Source organism: Anopheles merus, chromosome 3R (genome assembly GCF_017562075.2).
Source record: "Anopheles merus strain MAF chromosome 3R, AmerM5.1, whole genome shotgun sequence".
In the NCBI taxonomy this organism is placed as follows: domain Eukaryota; kingdom Metazoa; phylum Arthropoda; class Insecta; order Diptera; family Culicidae; genus Anopheles; species Anopheles merus.
In genome coordinates, this window is record NC_054084.1 from 38,882,408 (window position 1) to 38,906,380 (window position 23,973).

Below are 23,973 nucleotides of genomic sequence, written 5' to 3' on the forward strand. Positions count from 1 at the left end.
TCACGAGTACGAGTGTATGTACGAGAATGTTTCAGGTAGTTAAAACTTAGGTTCTGTTTACGGATATACGGTGGATTAATATTAACTAGGTGTGGAATACCTGCAATTCCACTGGCATTCAATGAAGTACAATCTAAAGGGTGTATAATCACTAGCGCATCATCACTAAAGCGGAAAATAAGGCCAATTGACTCTAAGTCTCCATAAAAAAAAAAACCAGAAAAAAACTAACGCATCATAAAACTTCACCGACAGATTCCTCATTCCTCAATTTGCTATGGACCGTCCCAAAAATTCTGGTTTTAGACCACATCGAGTCATATGACAACCACTAAACTCCAGACAATCTTAAAGATGTGGAATAAAAAACTTGCAATATTTTATGAACGTTGAATTTCAATACACAATGGGAAGATGGGAGTTTATTGTTTTTAATTGATTTTGTTCCCAGCTGAGCGGCGTTCCCAGAACTCTTGAGCTGCGATCGAGCTCACCGAGGAGCAGATTACCGATTATAGCGAGGTGGAAAATATACTCTTCATCAGCATACTGCTGAAGTGGTTCGAGCAGTGCCTGAAATTGATCCGAGCGCTCGACAGCACCGTCACCGATACGGTATAATTCCTCGCAGACGAGGATGTATCGGATGTGCGGGGGCAGACCGACGTTCCGCTGTTTGGAATCGTTACCACCCAGAAACCGTACCCACAGCAGAGTGGCATCGAGCATTCCGCCGGCGACCTGGCTACCCTGAAGGCACACAAGCGCGTCCAGCTGACGCTTGTCGTGCGGGACTACGAAGGTCGTCGGCTGGGACACATTGGCTTTACGGTGCAGGCGGATCTCCACTTTCGGGACAACGATGATCACTCGGTACAGATGACCATTGCCGACAATCGGGAAAGGTCGTATGGGCTTACGTTTGTACCGTCGCGTCCCGGTGTAATGTACCTGATAGTTTTCGTTGTCGGAAAGTTGCTGGAGGTGTTCAATTGATGTGACTGTCTTCGCTGCCCAGGAATGTCCGGCTGTACCGCGAATCCACAAGCTACGACCACACTACGGCGTGTATCACTGGTTGAAACCTGTGCGTGCGGAAGTATCATGTTCGGTGGCTACCAGGGCTGTGGCCACGGGCACAAGGGCCATCCCGGGCAGCGTAAATGGTCGAGTTTCGCAGGAGTACTCCGACTCTACCGCATCGGATGGCAAGGAAAAGCAGCACAATGAATAAATTTTCGGAAAGTGATTTGAGTGTGATTGCATATTTCTTGTGCCATCTGACGGAAAATCGTATTATTAAGACCGATGAAGCGAGGCATAAGCTGGGAAAGTCAAATATTTGGACGTTTGCTTGGCGGCACATAAGAAGAATATAGCAAAGGAAAAAAGTTACGAACTCATCAGCACCATACCGCTTCATGCACACCAGTAGAGTAGTGGCGCGTATTCTTCACGGACGCGTTCGGCGGTTTGTAAACATTCATCAATTGTTGCTTTTACAGAATGCGACACTGGCTCGATATATTCGTATGCAACACGCTTGATGCAATAAATTGTCCATTGTCGATTGTGTTTGTTTTGGAAGCATGTTACAAACCATGACGATGCTATCATGCCTGTTGCTTTATGCGTAGGGCTCGAAATGGATTAAAGAATGAGTACCAAGTAAATAAGTTAAATGAAATTAGTATATCCTACGGTTGAGGTGGGCTCCTTATTGTTTGCAAGGCATGCGGGTGTATCAAAAGTTAATTGATTTAGTTGTTGTTCGTAAATGTTTGACTGCAAAGGTTTTAAGTTGTGCTTTTGACTGTAATCAATGATGACCTACTGCATAGAAGTGTGGGATGGCGTGCGATAAATAATGCATCTAAATAACTGTACAGCCACTGATGTAGACATCTATTCTGACAATTGTATAGTTCAAAGATAGGGTGTAGATGTTTAAAATGTTTAGCTTTTTTGTTTAATGGTAGATACCAAACCTACAGTATTTTTAAAATATTTCATGAACAAGTTAAATTAAAGAAATTTTCTGATGATTTCAGATAAGACATTTCAAAATAGATGTAATCGGTACAAAGCATTCTGCTAAAAATTTACTGCATGCATTTTCATTTATGATTTTGATCCCCTTGAACGTCTGCCCTACTGTCAGGTATTTTCGTTGATACAGAAGGATGCATTACACAATGTGAAGGGACCGTCACAATACAAAAATGATTGGGATTCCACGTAACGACTAATTGATCAAATATTTTATCCCCTCGTCTCTCCACCGATGGGAACTGCTGGCAATCGTAGCAGTAGGTGAAAAAGGGAACTTATTTTATACTTATTTTTTTTTATATCTGCGCACAAAGTAATACAATATATCATGTAAACTTCTAAGCTTGGTTCGGCTTGTTACACCTCAAAGGGTATTTTGTGTTGTGTTGCTTTTTTCCATATGCTTTGAATTTCTGAACTAATGTTTGTTTTTTACCTGTTATTTATGTTCCACTTTAAATGCTCCTTCGCGTTATTTTAATGACGCATTATTTATCGGACATTGTCTTCAAACCTTCTCACATTCCCAGCACATGGTGCGTAAATGCACAGGTATAAGAGCGAGTAACAAATTCACAGTGTCCTCTAGGGGGCTAAAAATGTATGCTGCTTTTACTGCTGTGGAAGTGAATTATAACCTAAATAATTCCAGCTTCGAGACAAGGGTCATTTTCAGCTCATGATTTAAGGCATACAGGGTTTTCGAGCATTATATAGACATGTTCAGCGAGTTGTAGATTCGTTCGAGCATATAATAGACTCTTTCAGCGAGATATAGAATTGTTCGGATATTGTCATAGACTTGTCTGACAGTGCTATAGAATTGTTCGGTTGTGTTGTAGAATGAAGGATCGCGGCCCGTTTATATGTACGTATTTTTTTCACTGGGTGGCAATGTCAAACGTTCATGTCAAAGATTGATGTATGTAAACAAACGAGTACATGCTCACGCAAGAGCGATTGGATTGTAAACCAATTTTAAGCAAATATTTTGCTAAATGTCCCACGTTTTGTACATTTTGTGCATTTGTAACTTTGTTTCCCATTAGTGCGCATAACATTTCACAGGTAATTTCATCGAATCAATCAATGGTATACGTAGGATTCGCTGATTAAAGTCAGGCCTCACGCTGTTTCTACACACATACCACCGTATTTACATACTATCATCGTACTTTTATTTTAGGGTACTGGTGCGTTTCGGTGATACCAAACGGATTTGAAGACTAACAAATCTAGCTCAAATCATTTTTTGGGTCTGTTGTATTGGAATAATAACACAATGAATACAAATAAACGACGCACAATATCTCACGAAGAGAAATTAAGAATCGTCCAAGCATATCACGACAAAATTCGGGTTACCGAAATTGCACGTGTAATGGGACACAAAGTTGGGACGATATCACAAATTATACAAAAGTACCTTAAAACCGGCGAGGTGGTAAGCAACACTCAGCGACGTGGAGGGACTAAACCCAAAAAGCTGAATAATGATCAGATTGCTGTATTGCAAGGTTGGATTGATGACGATTGCTCCATTTCGTTGAAAAAAATATCCGAAAAGTGTCTACGGGAGTTCGATATTCATGTAGCGCCATCCACACTCCACGCGTACATCAAAGAGTTCAACTATTCTCTAAAGCGAGTTCAAATCATACCCGAACGTCGTAATGCAGAGTCTAATTTAGAGGTGCGCCAGGAATATGCAAATAGATTTACAGAGTTGCAAATGGAGCTGGATCCAGATACTTTCATTTTTCTGGATGAAGTAGGCTTCAACGAGTCGTTGCGAGTGAATAGAGGCCGTTCAAAAATAGGTACCCCGGCAACCCAAACAGTGGCATCAATACGGTCACGCAACATTAGCATATGTTGTGCAATGTCACGCAATGGCATATTAGCCTATTCTTCCCGAAATGGAGCTTTCAACACTGCAGCGTTTTTGCAATTTTTGGAAGAGCTTAAAATCAAAATAGACGAGAAGGAAATCGACAGTCCAATAATTTTTATGGATAATGTTGCATTTCATAAGTCCCGTCAAGTGCATGAGTTTGCTGAAGCTAACAACATTCAGCTAAAATATATACCACCATATTCACCGTTCCTTAATCCCATCGAGAACATGTTCTCCAAATGGAAAAACACTGTCAGCAGAGCGCGTCCTACAAATGAAGATCAGCTAATGGAGGCTATCAGAGAAGACGCAACTCTTGTAACAATGGAGGATTGCAAAGGATATTATAAGAATATGTTAAAATATATTAGGAAGTGCAGCGCGGGGGAGGCAATTGTGGATTAGCGCATTTTGCATGTGATGTTATTTTCATATGTCATAGATGAAATTATGTAACGAATTCAAATGATTTATAATTTTGTTGAACTATTTTTATGTAAGTGAATGTTGTTTAAATGTTGAATTCTTGAACCATTTATATATTGATTTTCTTAATACCAGCATTCTGCAATGGATTTTTTTAACATCAGTGTCGGTTATACAGTGTGCTCTATGGGATGGTCTTGGATTGGATGAACGGTGCGTTAGAACATGGCGCAAGGATAAACAACGAGCTTGAGTGTGAAACACGAGCTTGCTGAACGGCGATTTGGGTTTCCTGTATGTTTTGAGAATAGAGAACTCACGGCTATTAAAGAAGGCACTTGTGTGCAAAATGCAGGTGGGTATTTGGCAAAAAGGTGTTCAGCATGTTCAGTGGCTGCCTCAAAAGGATGTTGCATATCCTTTGCGCTGTCAAGGGGTTGAGGCAGCGGCGGATCTAACGGTAGGCGGACTAGGCGGTCGCCTGGGGCCCCGCCGATTTAGGGGCCCCGTAGATCGCCATTGTATAGTATGCCGTATGGACAGAGTACTAGCGACAAGGGCCCCCGGAAGAATGGCCGATGGGGCCCCGAGGTTGGCGAATCATTTACACCCCCCCCCCTCCCCCCCGGCAGCAAAAATTGAAGAGTTTGCGAGTGATGATCGAAGGGGGCCCCGACGGCATTTCAAGTTTACTGTTCAATCTCCCAACAGCAACTTTTGTGCCGCTACCCCCCCCCCCCCCCCCCCCCCCTACAACATTTACCATTTACAGAGGACCTCAACTCGTCGTTCCACCTAGGGCCCCAGATACCCTTGATCCGCCACTGGGTTGAGGAGAGTATCATGAACCGAGTGACCTGTTGAACCAACGTACATCATCAGTGGTTCACTGTACAAGAAGTGTTAACTTTTTCGCAAACATTCGGCATTTTACTCGTTTTATTTTTTACTTTAAACACATTTTGAGGGGTTCACAACAACAGTACATATATTAAATATGGTTAACACGTTAGCCCAGCCCGTAAAGACTTTTTAGGCCGTTCGCAGAGGGCAGAGGAGGCGTGGAAGGCCCAAATTGAGGTGGCAAGATGGCGTGGAGGCGTCAGCCATTAAGGCCGGGATAACGGACTGGCAGAGGAAGGCGCGAGACCGTGAGCGGTTTCGGACACTCCTGAAGCAGGCCAAGACCGCAAAGTCTTCAAATCCGTTTGGTATCACCGAAACGCACCAGTACCCTAAAATAAAAGTACGATGATAGTATGTAAATACGGTGGTATGTGTGTAGAAACAGCGTGAGGCCTGACTTTAATCAGCGAATCCTACGTATACCATTGATTGATTCGATGAAATTACCTGTGAAATGTTATGCGCACTAATGGGAAACAAAGTTACAAATGCACAGAATGTACAAAACGTGGGACATTTAGCAAAATATTTGCTTAAAATTGGTTTACAATCCAATCGCTCTTGCGTGAGCATGTACTCGTTTGTTTACATACATCAATCTTTGACATGAACGTTTGACATTGCCACCCAGTGAAAAAAATACGTACATATAAACGGGCCGCGATTCTTCATTCTACAACACAACCGAACAATTCTATAGCACTGTCAGACAAGTCTATGACAATATCCGAACAATTCTATATCTCGCTGAAAGAGTCTATTATATGCTCGAACGAATCTACAACTCGCTGAACATGTCTATATAATGCTCGAAAACCCTGTAATGAGAAAATGCAATTCGTTTGGATGGATTTTTTGTTGACCGGATGGAGCTGGTTGGTATGATAAATGAAATATAGTCTTTGAATTTTACAGAACGTAATTGAGGGTGAACTTTTGTATAGCTTCCACATGTGCTCAAATGTGAGCTGTTTTGGGATATTACAGGAATGGGGAGGCTGATGTCTACAAAACTGACAGTCGAATAGAACGATCAATACACTGTATTGCATACAATCCAACTTCGATTGGGTTTTGTGGCTTGATGAAAGGCTTGTAAACTCCATAAAAGCATCCGGATGCAAAATGTGCGTCCGTAAGCATTCCGGTGACGATGATGGCGTTGTGATTATGAAGCTCACCCCCATATACTCCTTGCTGCCATCAACATCCCAGCCGTCACTCAGCACAATAAGCTAAAGGATGCAGAATATTTATGTGCGTCTGGATTCGGACACGAAGTTTGGTTAACGGCAGCACTACATCTGCTGATGACGGGACGGATGTTGATTTTTGCAGATGCACTGCGGACTGCAGTTTACTTGGCAGCAGTTGTCAATTTTGGGAGCATCTGAACAGCCTTCTCTCGAGCGGGAAAGAGCGTTGGTGCGGCTTAAATAATGATCGGTGTCTTGCTCACTGGTGAGTGTATCAATTATTAACGATGGCAATTGCAGACAAATCACAGCTATAAAGGAACTTGCTCAACCATGCCAAAGGAGAAGGGTAAGAAACGGACAAGAGATGATCATCGTTTCTACCGTGCACCCAGTGTATGCACAGTTGGGTCAAAACTACTACACGATGCCATTAGCATACACAGATTGAGATCAAGCCGGATATGTAATGTTCAATTCACCGATGATGGGCCTGCAACAGATAGTCCTCGAGAGGGCGACAGATTACACAATAAGTCTCGATGTCAAAAGCCAAGGCGATAAAGACATTTCATCGCATGAGCATGTAAATAACACTAGGCCTACGAGTGTCAGTAATATACCTTTTTGTACGAACACTCTTCAATTTTACGGGTCGGTACAAATATGTATTAAGATTGGTTAAAATCATTAAAAAGAAATTTTATTAAAATTTGAATCGTTTAACAAGTTTTTGTTTCGTTAGAAAGTTGGCTACATAATGGTTATAAATTATAATATTCGATATTGTTCAACCGAACATATGGGATGACATCTTTCGATGTCGCATTTTGACCGATGTTGGCAGGAGTTTTTACAATACGACTAATATGTGTACAGTCTTTCCTCGAGTTACGCGACACTCGAGTCACGCGAATTTTTATTTTTGACAGTTTAGAAGTAAAACCAGTTAAATTTTCTCCATCAATTGTGAAATGAAAAATTATTTCCTTTTTTTCAAATGTTATAAAGCATTAAAAAGACAGAAATAACCGAATATTCTACACCAATTGCATCAAATAAGTTATAAGTTACATAAATGAACTGTAAGTAAGTGAGTAATTTATTAATTTGTTTTGTAACAATATTCCACGAAAGTTTTTTTAATGTTTAAGCTATGCGTTAGCTCGATCTTAAAATAACGAACTTTACCTTTTCGGTATTACATACGGTAAGATTACATACCTGATTAAAATGTAATCTTGATTGTGGGAGAAAATAAACTATGTGTATTGTAATAAGCTTTTCTTTAAAAAAATCAAATCTTTTGTGGACCAAGTCTATTCACGTGACGTATCACAAATTGGAGACCACTGATTAAGAATCGCTTTTATGCGCATCGTGCACGCGTAGCCAACAGCGAGTAGCAACGGCCTGTATTATTGAAATGTGCGCTATGATCGTCAGAAAATATTTAGCCATTGGTTAAGAAAGCAGCAACATGGTCGGTAATGTTCTCGAGCCCACTGGGATAATTTTGTGCCACCATCTTCAACACACTCAGGCAACCTCCCAGAGTGTTCTCCGGTGTGGTTGATGTGATTGTGATGAAAATAATGATAATGAAAATTTATTGATTTTTAAAGATAAATATTTGACCTCGACGTCTAATGAATGCATGAACCACCGGTTGGTTCAGTTTCGAAGGAATGATAGTACGCGAGACAAGCTAACAAATATGCTAAGCACCAGAGCGCTAAATTTAACTGCTTCTATCCTGCTATAATGCCATGAACCAGTGCACGGTAATGTGGTTGCGGTAGTTCGATGCGCGTCGTACCCCCGCGTATGCGATGCCGCTAGGGGTTGGAAAATGAGTAAACAACGTTTGAGGGGTTTGAACGTGAAATAGGGGCAAAATTCGGTCAATGGCAGATGATGCTATGATATGCATCCCTCTAAAAAGCACACAACAACACCGGATGAGTTTTTTCATGAATATAGAAATTATCATTTTATAGCGACCAATATTGCTCCCGGGAATCAAGGCACGAGCAGGGTGTTTCAACTTTTACCAGCAAATCTTAGTCTCAAAAATGTCCGCACAATGCACAATGTAATACTCGTTATTGTTTCACCGAACATATCTTGACCGATATCCTCGGGAGTTTCTAAAAACACGAGGTATAAGTTGATCAGCAATCCCATTTGAGGTCAATTTATTTAAATTATTTATCAAGATTTGTTTAATGATAATGAGTGGTTTATAGTTCTCTTTCATTCCTACATTTACTTTTATTGAAAACTGTTACAACTGAACTTAATACCTTAGGGATATGTAAAAAATAAACAACATATGTATCTAAAACTCCGAGAAAGTTGGGAATATAATCCTTATGCTATAAACTTATTTTATGTTATAATAAATTTACGAAAAGTAAAAATCAAGATTACGCAAAAGGTATTTTTAGAATCTCACATCAAAGTTTAAATTCCGTCAAATTGACGGGGTTCGTTCAATTATTGATAAATAGAATATCTCTGTACTGTTCGAATTTATTGAAAATAAACAGGTCCATAATTGTTTATGGTAACAATAAACAATGAACTGCTGTATGATATTATTTATACCATACGTACATACCGTATGATCTGCTCATTTCAGGACAAAAAGAAATTGAAATGACATTCGCTGTATTGTTTCTCCAAACCTGAGAACAATGTGCCGGTTGTCCGACATTATTAACAACAACAGTGTTGAAGGCTCGCGAATAAATGAACCAGTGAACAAGGTACAACATAAACGACACTGCTTTCAATCCCATTGCTTAAATAATAGTAGCAAACACCAAAAACCCAATGTGTGTGTTGAAGCAGCTAAGGAGATACTGGCGTTTCTACGGTGATCTGTACTGGCTTGGTTGCATTTAGAGCTTGAGGTTGCATCATCCACAATAAAGCAGTCGTTGGAATTTGACACTGTCGCTATGCTAAGACATTCTATGTACAGTTTAACTCTGGTTCCGGTACTGGTCTCTTACTCATTTACGAAACTCTGTCTCTGGACTTGGAAGGTTTGCCCAAAATATTCCGCGGCTTTCTCTAAACACACATCAGGGAGTGTCAAAGTCACTAGAACACTGTGGCCAGGTACCGGGGGGCAGAACGTGCCACAGCACACTGCCAATCGTTTGCAGACTGTCTCTTACAATGTTAGAACCTGGGTTCCTGGGTATGCACTAAATGTTATGCTATACACTTGCTTTATGTGCGGAACATGAAATGCATTGGTATACAGCAGCCCGTTCCGACAGTAAGCCCCACAAATATAACACAAAAGGGGCACCGGACGCCTGGTTATTGTTTGGTGGTTGGCTTAAAAAAAGGGAGTGTCAGTGACCGGGTGGCCTGGGGATTGTGCTGGTGACGCAAAAGGGTACCAGTTGGCTCACGATGGCACTGAATTTATTATGCAGTACAGCATTTATTTCACTTTATTCTGCTAGCCCAGTAAGGAGGAAAGAAAACTGAAGAAATTTTATACTGGATCCTGCTGCTTTACTGCCTGTGTATCAACTTAAATGGTGTTGTTGGCTCATCCTTTTTTCGTTATATTGATCGCTTTGTTTGGTGGTGCAGTATGGTGCCAATCAATACAACCTATATTTTCCGAAAAAAATCAAGATAAAAGATTTCATAAAGCACAGTTATAAAATCCAAACCACTGCGGACTTGAACATTATGCATTACATTATATTTGATTGTTGATTAGTTTCGATAGCAGCTTTTGCTGTTCGATAAGAAAATTTCGCCTTCAAGAATGTGCACGTCCTAATTGCATGAGGTGCAATGACAAAGCAAAACAGGTTGCCTAGTGGTAACCTGGACACTGCGATTGACATAGCGGAGGACAATTTAACTCAACTGCCACTCTCAGCATGCAATGCGAAAGACCGAAAGCTCGAAATCAGTGTTATATCAACCATGATAGGCTAAAAAACAAACTCGAGAACCGCATGTAATTCGTGCAGGAAAGGGGACTATTCGACTGTTAGATCTAGTGCATAGTGCATACGCTCTGCGCGCAGTGTCCAGTTCGTTGATGGTTTGCATCAGAATGGACTATACCAGCTTAACTTCATCGGGGAGAATACTTGACCTAATTTATGCAAATTGGCCAGCTGCATCTACATTTTCTTCAATACGTGTCTGTGAATATCCCCTTACTACTATCGACGAACAGCCGGTCTCATGGTACAGTCGTCAACTCGTACGACTTAACAACATGCCCGTCATGGGTTCAAGCCCCAAATAGACCGTGCCGCCATACGTAGGACTGACTATCCTGCTATGGGGGGAAATCAATAAGTCACTGAAAGCCAACCCCACAAGTGTGTTGGCAGGCCTTGACCGGCATCGGTTGTTGAGCCAAAGAAAAAAAAAAACTATCGACGAACACCACCCTCCGCTTGACTTTGATTTGGACAACGTAGCCCCAGTTACGATCGCTACAGCCATTGATGCTGATAAAAGGCTGAATTATGCTCGTGTTGACCTTCCAAAATTGGAGCGATTGATTTTATCTTTTGACAATTCGTTTAACTGTTCGGACTATTCAACCATTGACGATGCCACAGAAGCTTTTTGTGAGTTCATGAGATCTGCTATATGTGAATGCACTCCTGTTAAAATTCCTCGTCGTGGGCCACCATGGGCTGATCGCACACTAAATGCATTAAAAAAAGAAAAAAAGAAAAGCCTATTCTGATCAACGAGCAGAACGAAACAGCACGTCACGTCTTTACTACAACAGAGTTCATTCTCTCTATCGCCGATATAATAGATCCTGTCACCGAAGTTATTTGAAACAAACTGCACGCTCCCTCTGCAAATACCATAGGCGTTTTTGGAGTTATATGGACAAAAAACGAAAATCTACAGAGCTACCAAGCATTTTACGTTATGACGGTGACAGTGCCTGTACCCTGCCAGAAATGTGTAAATTGTTTGCCTTGCGCTTCAAGGACAACTTCGCTTCGCAAACTACTGGTCCAGAAGATGTGGCTGATGCTCTCTCTAACACACCTGTTGGTGCACTGCTCCCTATGCTACCAGTCATCACCGTCGATACGATCACCTCTGCCATCAAACGTGTCAAATCCTCTTATACCCCTGGCCCAGATGGTATACCGGCCTTTATCCTAAAGTGGTGTGCTTGCTCCCTCGCTGATGAAGATTTTTAAGGAGTCCCTGAGATGTGCAACCTTTCCTGCCACTTGGAAATCTTCCTGGATGACACCCATCTACAAGAAGAGCTGTAAGAATGATGCTGTAAACTAGGCATGGGCAAAATGATTCTTTTCACCGAACGCGAACGAACTAGTTCGCTCACCAAAAAGAACCTAACGTGAACGACGATTCTTTCGTTCTTTTTTTCATGGGTTTTTTATTCACAAAACGCTCGTTATCTTTTTCATTTACCCACCATAGACGCATATTGTAGCCAAAGAAGTACTCATTCTGCGGTTGACACCAATAATTTAAAAACATTAAACACTCGGCCCATCTGCTGTCTGGTCAACACAAGCTATCGCAAAACCGACCAAAAACTAGCATGTAAAAAACTAATACGAGCAAAAATGTCTCCAGCATATATTGTACCCTATGCCTTATACACACTCAAGGATTCTATTAAAAAAAAAAACTACTTAAATATGGATCAATATGATGAGCGCAATCAATTCAATTCAGTTCATTCGCGAACAATGACTAATCCGTTTGAACGGGCTCGATACATTGAATTGTATTGGAACAGTATCGGACAAAATGATAGGGCCTTTTTTTCAACGCACAATGCACCCGTTGGGACAGGTTTTTGTGTGGTTTGTATGTTTTTATGTGTGTGTGTGTGTGTGTGTGTGTGTGTGTGTGTGTGTGTGTGTGTGTGTGTGTGTGTGTGTGTGTGTGTGTGTGTGTGTGTGTTTGAGTGTATGTTTGAGTGTGTTTGTGTCACAAGTATGTCGTTACGTATAGATTTGTTGGTATTTTTTTTTGGGTTAGGTTTTTGTTGTAATTAGTTGGACTACCGCCCTCGCGAGCAGTGATCCCTACTCAAAAACACAATAAGCTCAATTTTTTATCTTATACCGTCGCCCACGATGACATTGATCATGCGTTGACGCATCGACATCACCAGATTCTGGATCGTTTTCGGTGGAATTTTGCTCCACACCTCTTGCATGTGGTCGAAGAGTTGATCCAGATGTTCCGGTATGTTTTTACCCAGCCTTTTCTTGAAAATTGCCCAGAGGTTCTCAATGGGATTGAGATCCGGGCTAAGGGCAGGCCACTTCATTGTTTTGACATTGTTGTCAGCAAGCCAAGTTTGGACAGTCCCGGAAGTATGCTTCGAATCGTTGTCTTGAATAAATATCCAAGACGGAGGAAATTTTTCCGTAGCGTGTGATATTAAATGAGTGTCAAGAATATCTCGATACCCAAACCGATTTAAATTACCGTGGATTCGAACCAACGGACCCATCTCATGGTAGGAGAAGCATCCCCACACCATGAGACTACCACCACCATGCTGAAAAGTTTTGAAGCAGTATTTCGGATCAAGAGCACAATTAACAGGGCGCCGAACCAACCTGCGTCCGTCCGACCCCTGTCGATTGAATTTCGACTCGTCTGACCACAAAACACTGCGCCAATCTTCTTCATGGAAGAACATATGCTCAATTGCGAATAACACCCGTGCGTTTTTATGCGCAGGTGTTGCATTGGGCACTTTGCGTGGCACTCGCGCGAATAGCCCGGCACTGACCAATCTTCGCTTAACTGTTCTCGGCGTCACCGCCAATTTCAGTCTGCCTCGGATCTCTGGTGCCTAGCTAAACGAATGTTTTTTCGATATATTGACTATCTTTCTGTCTTCCTCCGCCGTGGTCTTCCGAGGACGTCCGGGTGACTTGCGCGATTCGGTTGTCCGAAGCGCGTGCGCCACAAAAGTGCGCGATCGTTCCATCACGAACTCGATCGTTCTGCGCTTAATGCCAGCAGCCGCCATTCGCTTAATGATATGGCGCTGATAATCGATACAATGTTTACCGCGACCCATTGTAATAAAAATTGCTTGCTTAGACCGTCAAGAACACACTGGTTAAAAACTTGGACACGACTGATGCCGTGCACTGCCTGCGTTCTGCTTTTATACGCGATGCATCACATCGTTGTCGAGCAGCAAAAAAGCGTATGGATAAAAACTATCTCTGAGTAAGCGAGTGAGCATCTACCCATTCAAAACCGAACAGAATACTGCCGCGCTCATGAAACAAAACGCCCATTGAAAAGAACACCTGCGCGCTTGCTCAATGCACACACAAAGTTTCCCATGCGCACACAACGTTTAACACAGAGATGCACGCAGACCTTTCACTGGCGTGCACTGGCGAAACACCTGTGAGGGAATGCCGAGTTCATTGCTATTGTGCGCGTTTCCATTTCCCACCGCTATCGCATTCGCATTCATCAAACAGTACACCTGCGTTTACGTCCGAGGAACAAGCGCTGCTGTCGATGCAAACTTTAGCTTTTATCCAAGTGTGAACGCACGCTGTTTCACAAGATAACAAACATTATCCGAATACTTTCAACGCATTATGACATCATGTCAAGCTATGTTTCTTCAGAAACAAACCCGCGCACCCAAAAAAAAAAAAACACACACACACATGCAAACACACACACACAAATGCAAACACACACACACAAATGCAAACACACACACACACAAATGCAAACACAAACACACACGCGCGTGCACGCACGCACACACGCACGTACGCGCGCACGCGTGAACGCACCCACGAAAGCGGGCACGCTAGCACGCACTCACGAAAGTGCGAACGCAAGATATCGCAGAAGTGTTTGCGAAAATCGCAGAACTGTTTGCGAAAATCGCAGAACTGTTTGCGAAAATCGCAGAAGTGTTTGCGAAAATCGCACAAGTTTTTGCGAAACTCGCAGAAGTTTTTGCGAAAATCGCAGAAGTGTTTGCGTAAATCGCTGAAGTGTTTGCGAAAATCGCAGAAGTTTTGGTGAAAATCGCAGAAGTTTTTGCGAAAATCGCATAACTTTTTGCGAAAATCGCAAAAGTTTGTGCGAAAATCTTAAAAGTTTTTGTGAAAATCGCAGAAGTTTTTGCGAAAAACGCAGAGGTTTTTGCGAAAATCGCAGAAGTTTTTGCGAAAATCGCAGAAGTGTTTGCTAAAATCGCAAAAGTTTTTGCGGAAATTCGCAAAAGTTTTTGCAAAAATCGCAGAAGGTTGTGCTAAAGTTGCATAATTTTTTTGGCAAAAATCGCAAAAGTGTTTGCAAAAATCGCAGAAGTGTTTGCGAAAATTGCACGAGTGTTTGCAAAAATCGCAGAAGTTTTTGCGAAAATCGCAGAAGTGTTTGCGAAAATCGCAGAAGTGTTTGCGAAAATCGCAGAAGTGTTTGCGAAAATCGCAGAAGTGTTTGCGAAAATCGCAGAAGTGTTTGCGAAAATCGCAGAGCTTTATGCGCAAATCGTAGAATTTTTGCGAAAATCGCAGAAGTGTTTGCGAAAATGCAACATCAGCGGGCCCGCCAACAAATAATCAGAATCTACGTAGGCGTGACGTGCAGATAGGTGAACGCACTTTTGAAGTCGTCCCACAATTCACCTATCTTGGGTTAAAGGTCAGCAACGACAACAGCATGGAAGCTGAGTTGCGCGCAAGGATGCTGGCTGCCAACCGGTCATTCTACAGCCTGAAAAAGCAGTTTACCTCAAAGAACCTGTCGCGACGGACGAAGCTGGGACTATATAGTACCTATATAGTACCAGTACTCACATACGCCTCTGAGACATGGACACTGTCCAAATCTGACGAAACCCTCTTAGCCGCGTTCGAGAGGAAGATGCTCAGAAGGATACTTGGCCCCGTATGTGTGGAAGGACAATGGAGGAGCCGCTATAATGACGAGCTATACGAGATGTACGGCGACCTCACTGTCGTACAGCGTATAAAGCTCGCCAGGCTCCGGTGGGCTGGCCATGTTATACGCATGGAAACGGACGACCCAGCCCGTAAAGTCTTTTTAGGCTGTCCACAAGGACAGAGGAGGCGTGGTAGGCCCAAATTAAGGTGGCAAGATGGCGTGGAGGCGTCCGCCATTAAGGCCGGGATAACGGACTAGCAGACGAAGGCGCGAGACCATGAGCGGTTTCGGACACTCCTGAGGCAGGCCAAGACCGCAAAGCGGTTGTAGCGCCGGATAAGTAAGTAAGTAAATTTGCGAAAATCGCAGAAGTGTTTGCGAAAATCGCAGAAATTTGTTTGAAAATCGCAGAAGTGTTTGCGAAAATCGCAGAAGTTTTGCGAAAATCGCAGAAGTGTTTGCGAAAATCGCAGAAGTTTTGGCCAAAATCGCAGAAATGTTTGCAAAAATCGCAGAAGTGTTTGCAAAAATTGCAGAAGAGTTTGCGAAAATCGCAGAAATGTTTGCGAAAATTGCAGGAATTTGTTTGAAAATCGCAGAAGTGTTTGCGAAAATCGCAAAAGTTTTTGCAAAAATCGCAGAAGTGTTTGCGAGAATCGCAGAAGTGTTTGCGAAAATCGCAGAAGTTTTGGCGAAAATCGCAGAAGTGTTTGTGAAAACGCCGAAGTGTTTGCAAAAATCGCAGAAGTCTTTGCGAAAATCGCAGAGGTTTATGTGAAAATCGCAGAAGTTGTTGCGAAAATCGTAAGAGCTTTTGCGAAAATCGCAAAGTATTTTGCGTAAATCGCACAAGTTCTTGTGAAAATCGCAGAAGTGTTTGCGAAAATCGCAGAATTTTTACGAATATCGCAAAAGTGTTTGCGAAAATCGCAGAAGTGTTTGCAAAAATCGCAGAAGTGTTTGCGAAAATCGCAGAAGTGTTTGTGAAAATCGCAGAAGCTTTTGCGAAAATCGCAGAATTTTTACGAATATCGCAGAAGTGTTTGCGAAAATCGCAGAAGTGTTTGCAAAAATCGCAGAAGTGTTTGCGAAAATCGCTAAAGTGTTTGCGAAAATCGCAGAAGTGTTTGTGAAAATCGCAGAAATTTTTGCGGAAATGGCAGAAGTGTTTGCGAAAATCGCAGAGCTTTATTTGAAAACCGCAGAAGTGTTTGCGAAAATCGCAGAATTGTTTGCGAAAATCGCAGAAGTGTTTGCGAAAATCGCAGAAGTGTTTGCGAAAATCGCAGAACTTTATGTGAAAATCGCACAAGTGTTTGCAAAAATCGCAAAAGTGTTTGCGAAAATCGCAGAAGTGTTTGCGAAAATCGCAGAAGTGTTTGTGAAAATCGCAGAAGTGTTTGCGAAAATCGCATAAGCTTTTGCGAAAATCGCAGATGTTTTTGGGAAAATTGCACAAGTGTTTGCGAAAATCGCAGAAGTGTTTGCGAAAATCGCAAAAGTGTTTGCGAAAATCGCAGAAGCTTTTGCGAAAATCGCAGAAGTGTTTTTCGAAAATCGCAGAAGTGTTTGCGAAAATCACAGAAGTGTTTGCGAAAATCGCAGAAGTGTTTGCGAAAATCGCAGAAGTGTTTGCGAAAATCGCAGAAGTGTTTGCGAAAATCGCAGAAGTGTTTGCGAAAATCGCAGAAGCTTTTGCGAAAATCGCAGAAGTGTTTGCGAAAATCGCAGAAGCTTTTGCGAAAATCGCAGAAGCTTTTGCGAAAATCGCAGAAGCTTTTGCGAAAATCGCAGAAGCTTTTGCGAAAGTCGCAGAAGCTTTTGCGAAAATCGCAGAAGTGTTTGCGAACATCGCAGAAGTGTTTGCGAAAATCGCAGAAGTTTTTGCGAAAATCGCAGAATTGTTTGCCAAAATTGCAGTACTTTTTGCGAAAATCGCAGAAGTGTTTGCGAAAATCGCAGAAGTGTTTGCGAAAATCGCAGAAGTGTTTGCGATAATCGCAGAAGTGTTTGCGAAAATCGCAGAAGTGTTTGCGAAAATCGCACAACTGTTTGCGAAAATCGCACAAGTGTTTGCGAAAATCGCAGAAGTGTTTGCGAAAATCGCAGAAGTGTTTGCGAAAATCGCAGAAGTGTTTGCGAAAATCGCAGAAGTGTTTGCGAAAATCCAAGAATTGTTTGCGAAAATCGCAGAAGTGTTTGCGAAAATCGCAGAAGTGTTTGCGAAAATCGCAGAAGTGTTTGCAAAAATCGCAGAAGTGTTTGCGAAAATCGCAAAAGTTTTTGCGAAAATCGCATAAGTTGTTGCGAAAATCGCAGAAGTGTTGGCGTAATCGCACAAGTTTTTGCGAAAATCGCAGAATTGTTTGCGAAAATCGCAGAAGTGTTGGCGAAATCGCACAAGTTTTTGCGAAAATCCCAAATTGTTTGCGAAAATCGCAGAAGTGTTTGCGAAAATCGCAGAAGTGTCTGCGAAAACCGCAGAAGTGTTTGCAAAAATCGCAGAAGCTTTTGCGAAAATCGCAGAAGCTTTTGCGAAAATCGCAGAAGCTTTTGCGAAAATCGCAGAAGTGGTTGCGAAAATCGCAGAAGTGTTTGCGAAAATCCCAGAATTGTTTGCGAAAATTGCACGAGTGTTTGCGAACATCGCAGAAGTGTTTGCGAAAATCGCAGAAGTGTTTGCGAAAATCGCAGAAGTGTTTGCGAAAATCCCAGAATTGTTGGCGAAAATCGCAGAAGTGTTTGCGAAAATCGCAGAAGTGTTTGTGAAAATCGCAGAAGTGTTTGCGAAAATCGCATAAGCTTTTGCGAAAATCGCAGATGTTTTTGGGAAAATTGCACAAATTTTTGCTAAAATCGCAGAAGTGTTTGCGAAAATCGCAAAAGTGTTTGCGAAAATCGCAGAAACTTTTGCGAAAATCGCAGAAGTGTTTTTCGAAAATCGCAGAAGTGTTTTTCGAAAATCGCAGAAGTGTTTGCGAAAATCGCAGAAGTGTTTGCGAAAATCGCAGAAGTGTTTGCGAAAATCGCAGAAGTGTTTGCGGAAATCACAGAAATGTTTGCGAAAATCGCAGAAGTGTTTGCGAAAATCGCAGAAGTGTTTGCGAAAATCGCAGAAGCTTTTGCGAAAATCGCAGAAGTGTTTGCGAAAATCGCACAAGTGTTTGCGAAAATCGCAGAAGCTTTTGCGAAAATCGCAGAAGTGTTTGCGAAAATCGCAGAAGTGTTTGTGACAATCGCAGAAATTTTTGCGGAAATGGCAGAAGTGTTTGCGAAAATCGCAGAGCTTTATTTGAAAACCGCAGAAGTGTTTGCGAAAATCGCAGAAGTGTTTGCGAAAATTGCACGAGTGTTTGCCAACATCGTAGAAGTGTTTGCGAAAATCGCAGAACTTTATGTGAAAATCGCACAAGTGTTTGCAAAAATCGCACAAGTGTTTGCGAAAATCGCAGAAGTGTTTGCGAAAATCGCAGAAGTGTTTGTGAAAATCGCAGAAGTTTTTGCGAAAATCGCAGAAGTGTTTGCGAAAATCGCAGAAGTGTTTGCGAACATCGCAGAAGTGTTTGCGAAAATCGCAGAAGTGTTTGCGAAAATCGCAGAAGTGTTTGCGAAAATCGCAGAAGTGTTTGCGAAAATCGCAGAAGTGTTTGCGAAAATCGCAGAAGTGTTTGCGAAAATCGCAGAAGTGTTTGCGAAAATCGCAGAGGCTTTTGCGAAAATCGCAGAAGTGTTTTTCGAAAATCGCAGAAGTGTTTGCGAAAATCGCAGAAGTGTTTGCGAAAATCGCAGAAGTGTTTGCGAAAATCGCAGAAGTGTTTGCGAAAATCGCAGAAGTGTTTGCGAAAATCGCAGAAGTGTTTGCGAAAATCGCAGAAGCTTTTGCGAAAATCGCAGAAGCTTTTGCGAAAATCGCAGAAGCTTTTGCGAAAATCGCAGAAGTGTTTGCGAAAATCGCAGAAGTGTTTGCGAAAATCGCAGAAGTGTTTGCGAATATCGCAGAAGTGTTTGCAAAAATCGCAGAAGTGTTTGCGAAAATCGCAGAAGCGTTTGTGAAAATCGCAGAAGTGTTTGCGAAAATCGCAGAAGTTTTTGCGGAAATCGCAGAAGTGTTTGCTAAAATCTCAGAGCATTATTTGAAAACCGCAGAAGTGTTTGCGAAAATCGCAGAAGTGTTTGCGAAAATCGCAAAAGTGTTTTTCGAAAATCGCAGAAGTGTTTGCGAAAATCGCACAAGTGTTTGCGAAAATCGCAGAAGTGTTTGCGATAATCGCAGAAGTGTTGGCGAAAATCGCAGAAGTGTTTGCGAAAATCGCAGAAGTGTTTGCGAAAATCGCAGAAGTGTTTGCGAAAATCGCACAAGCTTTTGCGAAAATCGCAGAAGTGTTTGCGAAAATCGCAGAAGCTTTTGCGAAAATCGCAGAAGCTTTTGCGAAAATCGCAGAAGTGTTTGCGAAAATCGCAGAAGTGTTTGCGAAAATCGCAGAAGTTGTTGCGAAAATCGCAGAAGTGTTTGTGAAAATCGCAGAAGAGTTGGCGAAAATCGCAGAAGCTTTTGCGAAATCGCAGATGTTTTTGCAAAAAGCGCAGAAGTGTTTGCGAAAATCGCAGAAGTGTTTGCGATAATCGCAGAAGTGTTTGCGAAAATCTCAGAAGTGTTTGCGAAAATCGCAGAAGTGTTTGCGAAAATCGCAGAAGTGTTTGCGAAAATCGCAGAAGTGTTTGCGAAAATCGCACAAGTTTTTGCGAAAATCGCAGAAGTGTTTGCAAAAATCGCAGAAGCTTTTGCGAAAATCGCAGAAGTGTTTGCGAAAGTCGCAGAAGTGTTTGCGAATATTGCAGAAGTGTTTGCGAAAATCGCAGAAGTGTTTGCTAAAATCGCAGAAGTGTTTGCGAAAATCGCAGAAGTGTTTGCGAAAATCGCAGAAGTGTTTGCGTAAATCGCAGAAGTGTTTGCGAAAATCGCAGAAGTTTTGGTGAAAATCGCAGAAGTGTTTGCGAAAATCGCAGAAGTGTTTGCGAAAATCGCAAAAGTTTGTGCGAAAATCTTAAAAGTTTTTGTGAAAGTCGCAGAAGTGTTTGCGAAAAACGCAGAGGTTTTTGCGAAAATCGCAGAAAATTTTGCGAAAATCGCAGAAGTGTTTGCTAAAATCGCAAAAGTTTTTGCAGAAATTCGCAAAAGTATTTGCGAAAATCGCAGAAGGTTGTGCGAAAATTGCATATTTTTTTTTTGCAAAAATCGCAGAAGTGTTTGCGAAAATCGCAGAAGTGTTTGCGAAAATTGCACGAGTGTTTGCGAAAATCGCAGAAGTGTTTGCGAAAATCGCAGAAGTGTTTGCGAAAATCGCAGAAGTGTTTGCGAAAATCGCAGAGCTTTATGTGCAAATCGTAGAATTTTTGCGAAAATCGCAGAAGTGTTTGCGAAAATCGCAGAAGTGTTTGCGAAAATCGCAGAAATTTGTTTGAAAATCGCAGAAGTGTTTGCGAAAATCGCAGAAAATTTGGCCAAAATCGCAGAAATGTTTGTGAAAACGCAGAAGTGTTTGCGAAAATCACAGAAGTGTTTGCGAAAATCGCAGAAGTTTTTGTGAAAATTGCAGAAGAGTTCGAAAAAATCGCAGAAATGTTTGCAAAATTGCAGGAATTTGTTTGAAAATCGCAGAAGTGTTTGCGAAAATTGCAGAAGCTTTTGCGAAAATTGCAGAAGTGTTTGCGAAAATCGCAGAAGTTTTGGCGAAAATCGCAGAAGTGTTTGTGAAAACGCAGAAGTGTTTGCGAAAATCGCAGAAGTGTTTGCGAAAATCGTAAGAGCTTTTGCGAAAATCGCAAAGTATTTTTCGTAAATCGCACAAGTGCTTGCAAAAATCGCAGAAGTTTTTGCGAAAATCGCAGAATTTTTACGAAAATCGCAGAAGTGTTTGCGAAAATCGCAGAAGTGTTTGCGAAAATCGCAGGAGTGTTTGCGAATATCGCAGAAGTGTTTGCAAAAATCGCAGAAGTGTTTGCGAAAATCGCAGAAGTGTTTGCGAAAATCGCAGAAGTGTTTGCGAAAATCGCAGAGGCTTTTGCGAAAATCGCAGAAGTGTTTGCGAAAATCGCAGAAGCTTTTGCGAAAATCGCAGAAGCTTTTGCGAAAGTCGCAGAAGTGTTTGCGAAAATCGCAGAAGTGTTTGCGAAAATCGCAGAAGTGTTTGCGAATATCGCAGAAGTGTTTGCAAAAATCGCAGAAGTGTTTGCGAAAATCGCAGAAGCGTTTGTGAAAATCGCAGAAGTGTTTGCGAAAATCGCAGAAGTTTTTGCGGAAATCGCAGAAGTGTTTGCTAAAATCTCAGAGCATTATTTGAAAACCGCAGAAGTGTTTGCGAAAATTGCAGAAGTGTTTGCGAAAATCGCAAAGTGTTTTTCGAAAATCGCAGAAGTGTTTGCGAAAATCGCACAAGTGTTTGCGAAAATCGCAGAAGTGTTTGCGATAATCGCAGAAGTGTTGGCGAAAATCGCAGAAGTGTTTGCGAAAATCGCAGAAGTGTTTGCGAAAATCGCAGAAGTGTTTGCGAAAATCGCACAAGCTTTTGCGAAAATCGCAGAAGTGTTTGCGAAAATTGCAGAAGCTTTTGCGAAAATCGCAGAAGCTTTTGCGAAAATCGCAGAAGTGTTTGCGAAAATCGCAGAAGTGTTTGCGAAAATCGCAGAAGTTGTTGCGAAAATCGCAGAAGTGTTTGTGAAAATCGCAGAAGAGTTGGCGAAAATCGCAGAAGCTTTTGCGAAATCGCAGATGTTTTTGCAAAAAGCGCAGAAGTGTTTGCGAAAATCGCAGAAGTGTTTGCGATAATCGCAGAAGTGTTTGCGAAAATCTCAGAAGTGTTTGCGAAAATCGCAGAAGTGTTTGCGAAAATCGCAGAAGTGTTTGCGAAAATCGCAGAAGTGTTTGCGAAAATCGCACAAGTTTTTGCGAAAATCGCAGAAGTGTTTGCAAAAATCGCAGAAGCTTTTGCGAAAATCGCAGAAGTGTTTGCGAAAGTCGCAGAAGTGTTTGCGAATATTGCAGAAGTGTTTGCGAAAATCGCAGAAGTGTTTGCTAAAATCGCAGAAGTGTTTGCGAAAATCGCAGAAGTGTTTGCGAAAATCGCAGAAGTGTTTGCGTAAATCGCAGAAGTGTTTGCGAAAATCGCAGAAGTTTTGGTGAAAATCGCAGAAGTGTTTGCGAAAATCGCAGAAGTGTTTGCGAAAATCGCAAAAGTTTGTGCGAAAATCTTAAAAGTTTTTGTGAAAGTCGCAGAAGTGTTTGCGAAAAACGCAGAGGTTTTTGCGAAAATCGCAGAAAATTTTGCGAAAATCGCAGAAGTGTTTGCTAAAATCGCAAAAGTTTTTGCAGAAATTCGCAAAAGGATTTGCGAAAATCGCAGAAGGTTGTGCGAAAATTGCATATTTTTTTTTTTGCAAAAATCGCAGAAGTGTTTGCGAAAATCGCAGAAGTGTTTGCGAAAATTGCACGAGTGTTTGCGAAAATCGCAGAAGTGTTTGCGAAAATCGCAGAAGTGTTTGCGAAAATCGCAGAAGTGTTTGCGAAAATCGCAGAAGTGTTTGCGAAAATCGCAGAGCTTTATGTGCAAATCGTAGAATTTTTGCGAAAATCGCAGAAGTGTTTGCGAAAATCGCAGAAGTGTTTGCGAAAATCGCAGAAATTTGTTTGAAAATCGCAGAAGTGTTTGCGAAAATCGCAGAAAATTTGGCCAAAATCGCAGAAATGTTTGTGAAAACGCAGAAGTGTTTGCGAAAATCACAGAAGTGTTTGCGAAAATCGCAGAAGTTTTTGTGAAAATTGCAGAAGAGTTCGAAAAAATCGCAGAAATGTTTGCAAAATTGCAGGAATTTGTTTGAAAATCGCAGAAGTGTTTGCGAAAATTGCAGAAGCTTTTGCGAAAATTGCAGAAGTGTTTGCGAAAATCGCAGAAGTTTTGGCGAAAATCGCAGAAGTGTTTGTGAAAACGCAGAAGTGTTTGCGAAAATCGCAGAAGTGTTTGCGAAAATCGTAAGAGCTTTTGCGAAAATCGCAAAGTATTTTTCGTAAATCGCACAAGTGCTTGCAAAAATCGCAGAAGTTTTTGCGAAAATCGCAGAATTTTTACGAATATCGCAGAAGTGTTTGCGAAAATCGCAGAAGTGTTTGCGAAAATCGCAGGAGTGTTTGCGAATATCGCAGAAGTGTTTGCAAAAATCGCAGAAGTGTTTGCGAAAATCGCAGAAGCGTTTGTGAAAATCGCAGAAGTGTTTGCGAAAATCGCAGAAGTTTTTGCGGAAATCGCAGAAGTGTTTGCTAAAATCTCAGAGCATTATTTGAAAACCGCAGAAGTGTTTGCGAAAATCGCAGAAGTGTTTGCGAAAATCGCAAAAGTGTTTTTCGAAAATCGCAGAAGTGTTTGCGAAAATCGCAGAAGTGTTTGCGAAAATCGCAGAAGTGTTTGCGATAATCGCAGAAGTGTTGGCGAAAATCGCAGAAGTGTTTGCGAAAATCGCAGAAGTGTTTGCGAAAATCGCAGAAGTGTTTGCGAAAAT

The 23,973-nt window shown here is 41.7% G+C and overlaps 1 protein-coding gene across 1 annotated transcript in view; it reads left to right on the top strand.

Moving 5' to 3' along the window:
• Positions 1 to 1,020: 1,020 nt before the first annotated feature.
• Positions 1,021 to 23,973, top strand: part of LOC121595661 (neural-cadherin-like) — a 171,224-nt gene continuing 148,271 nt past the window's right edge. The window contains exon 1 of the mRNA XM_041919795.1: positions 1,021 to 1,159. Within this exon, the coding sequence (XP_041775729.1) occupies positions 1,021 to 1,159 (139 nt within the window). The remainder of the gene's footprint in view (positions 1,160 to 23,973) is intronic.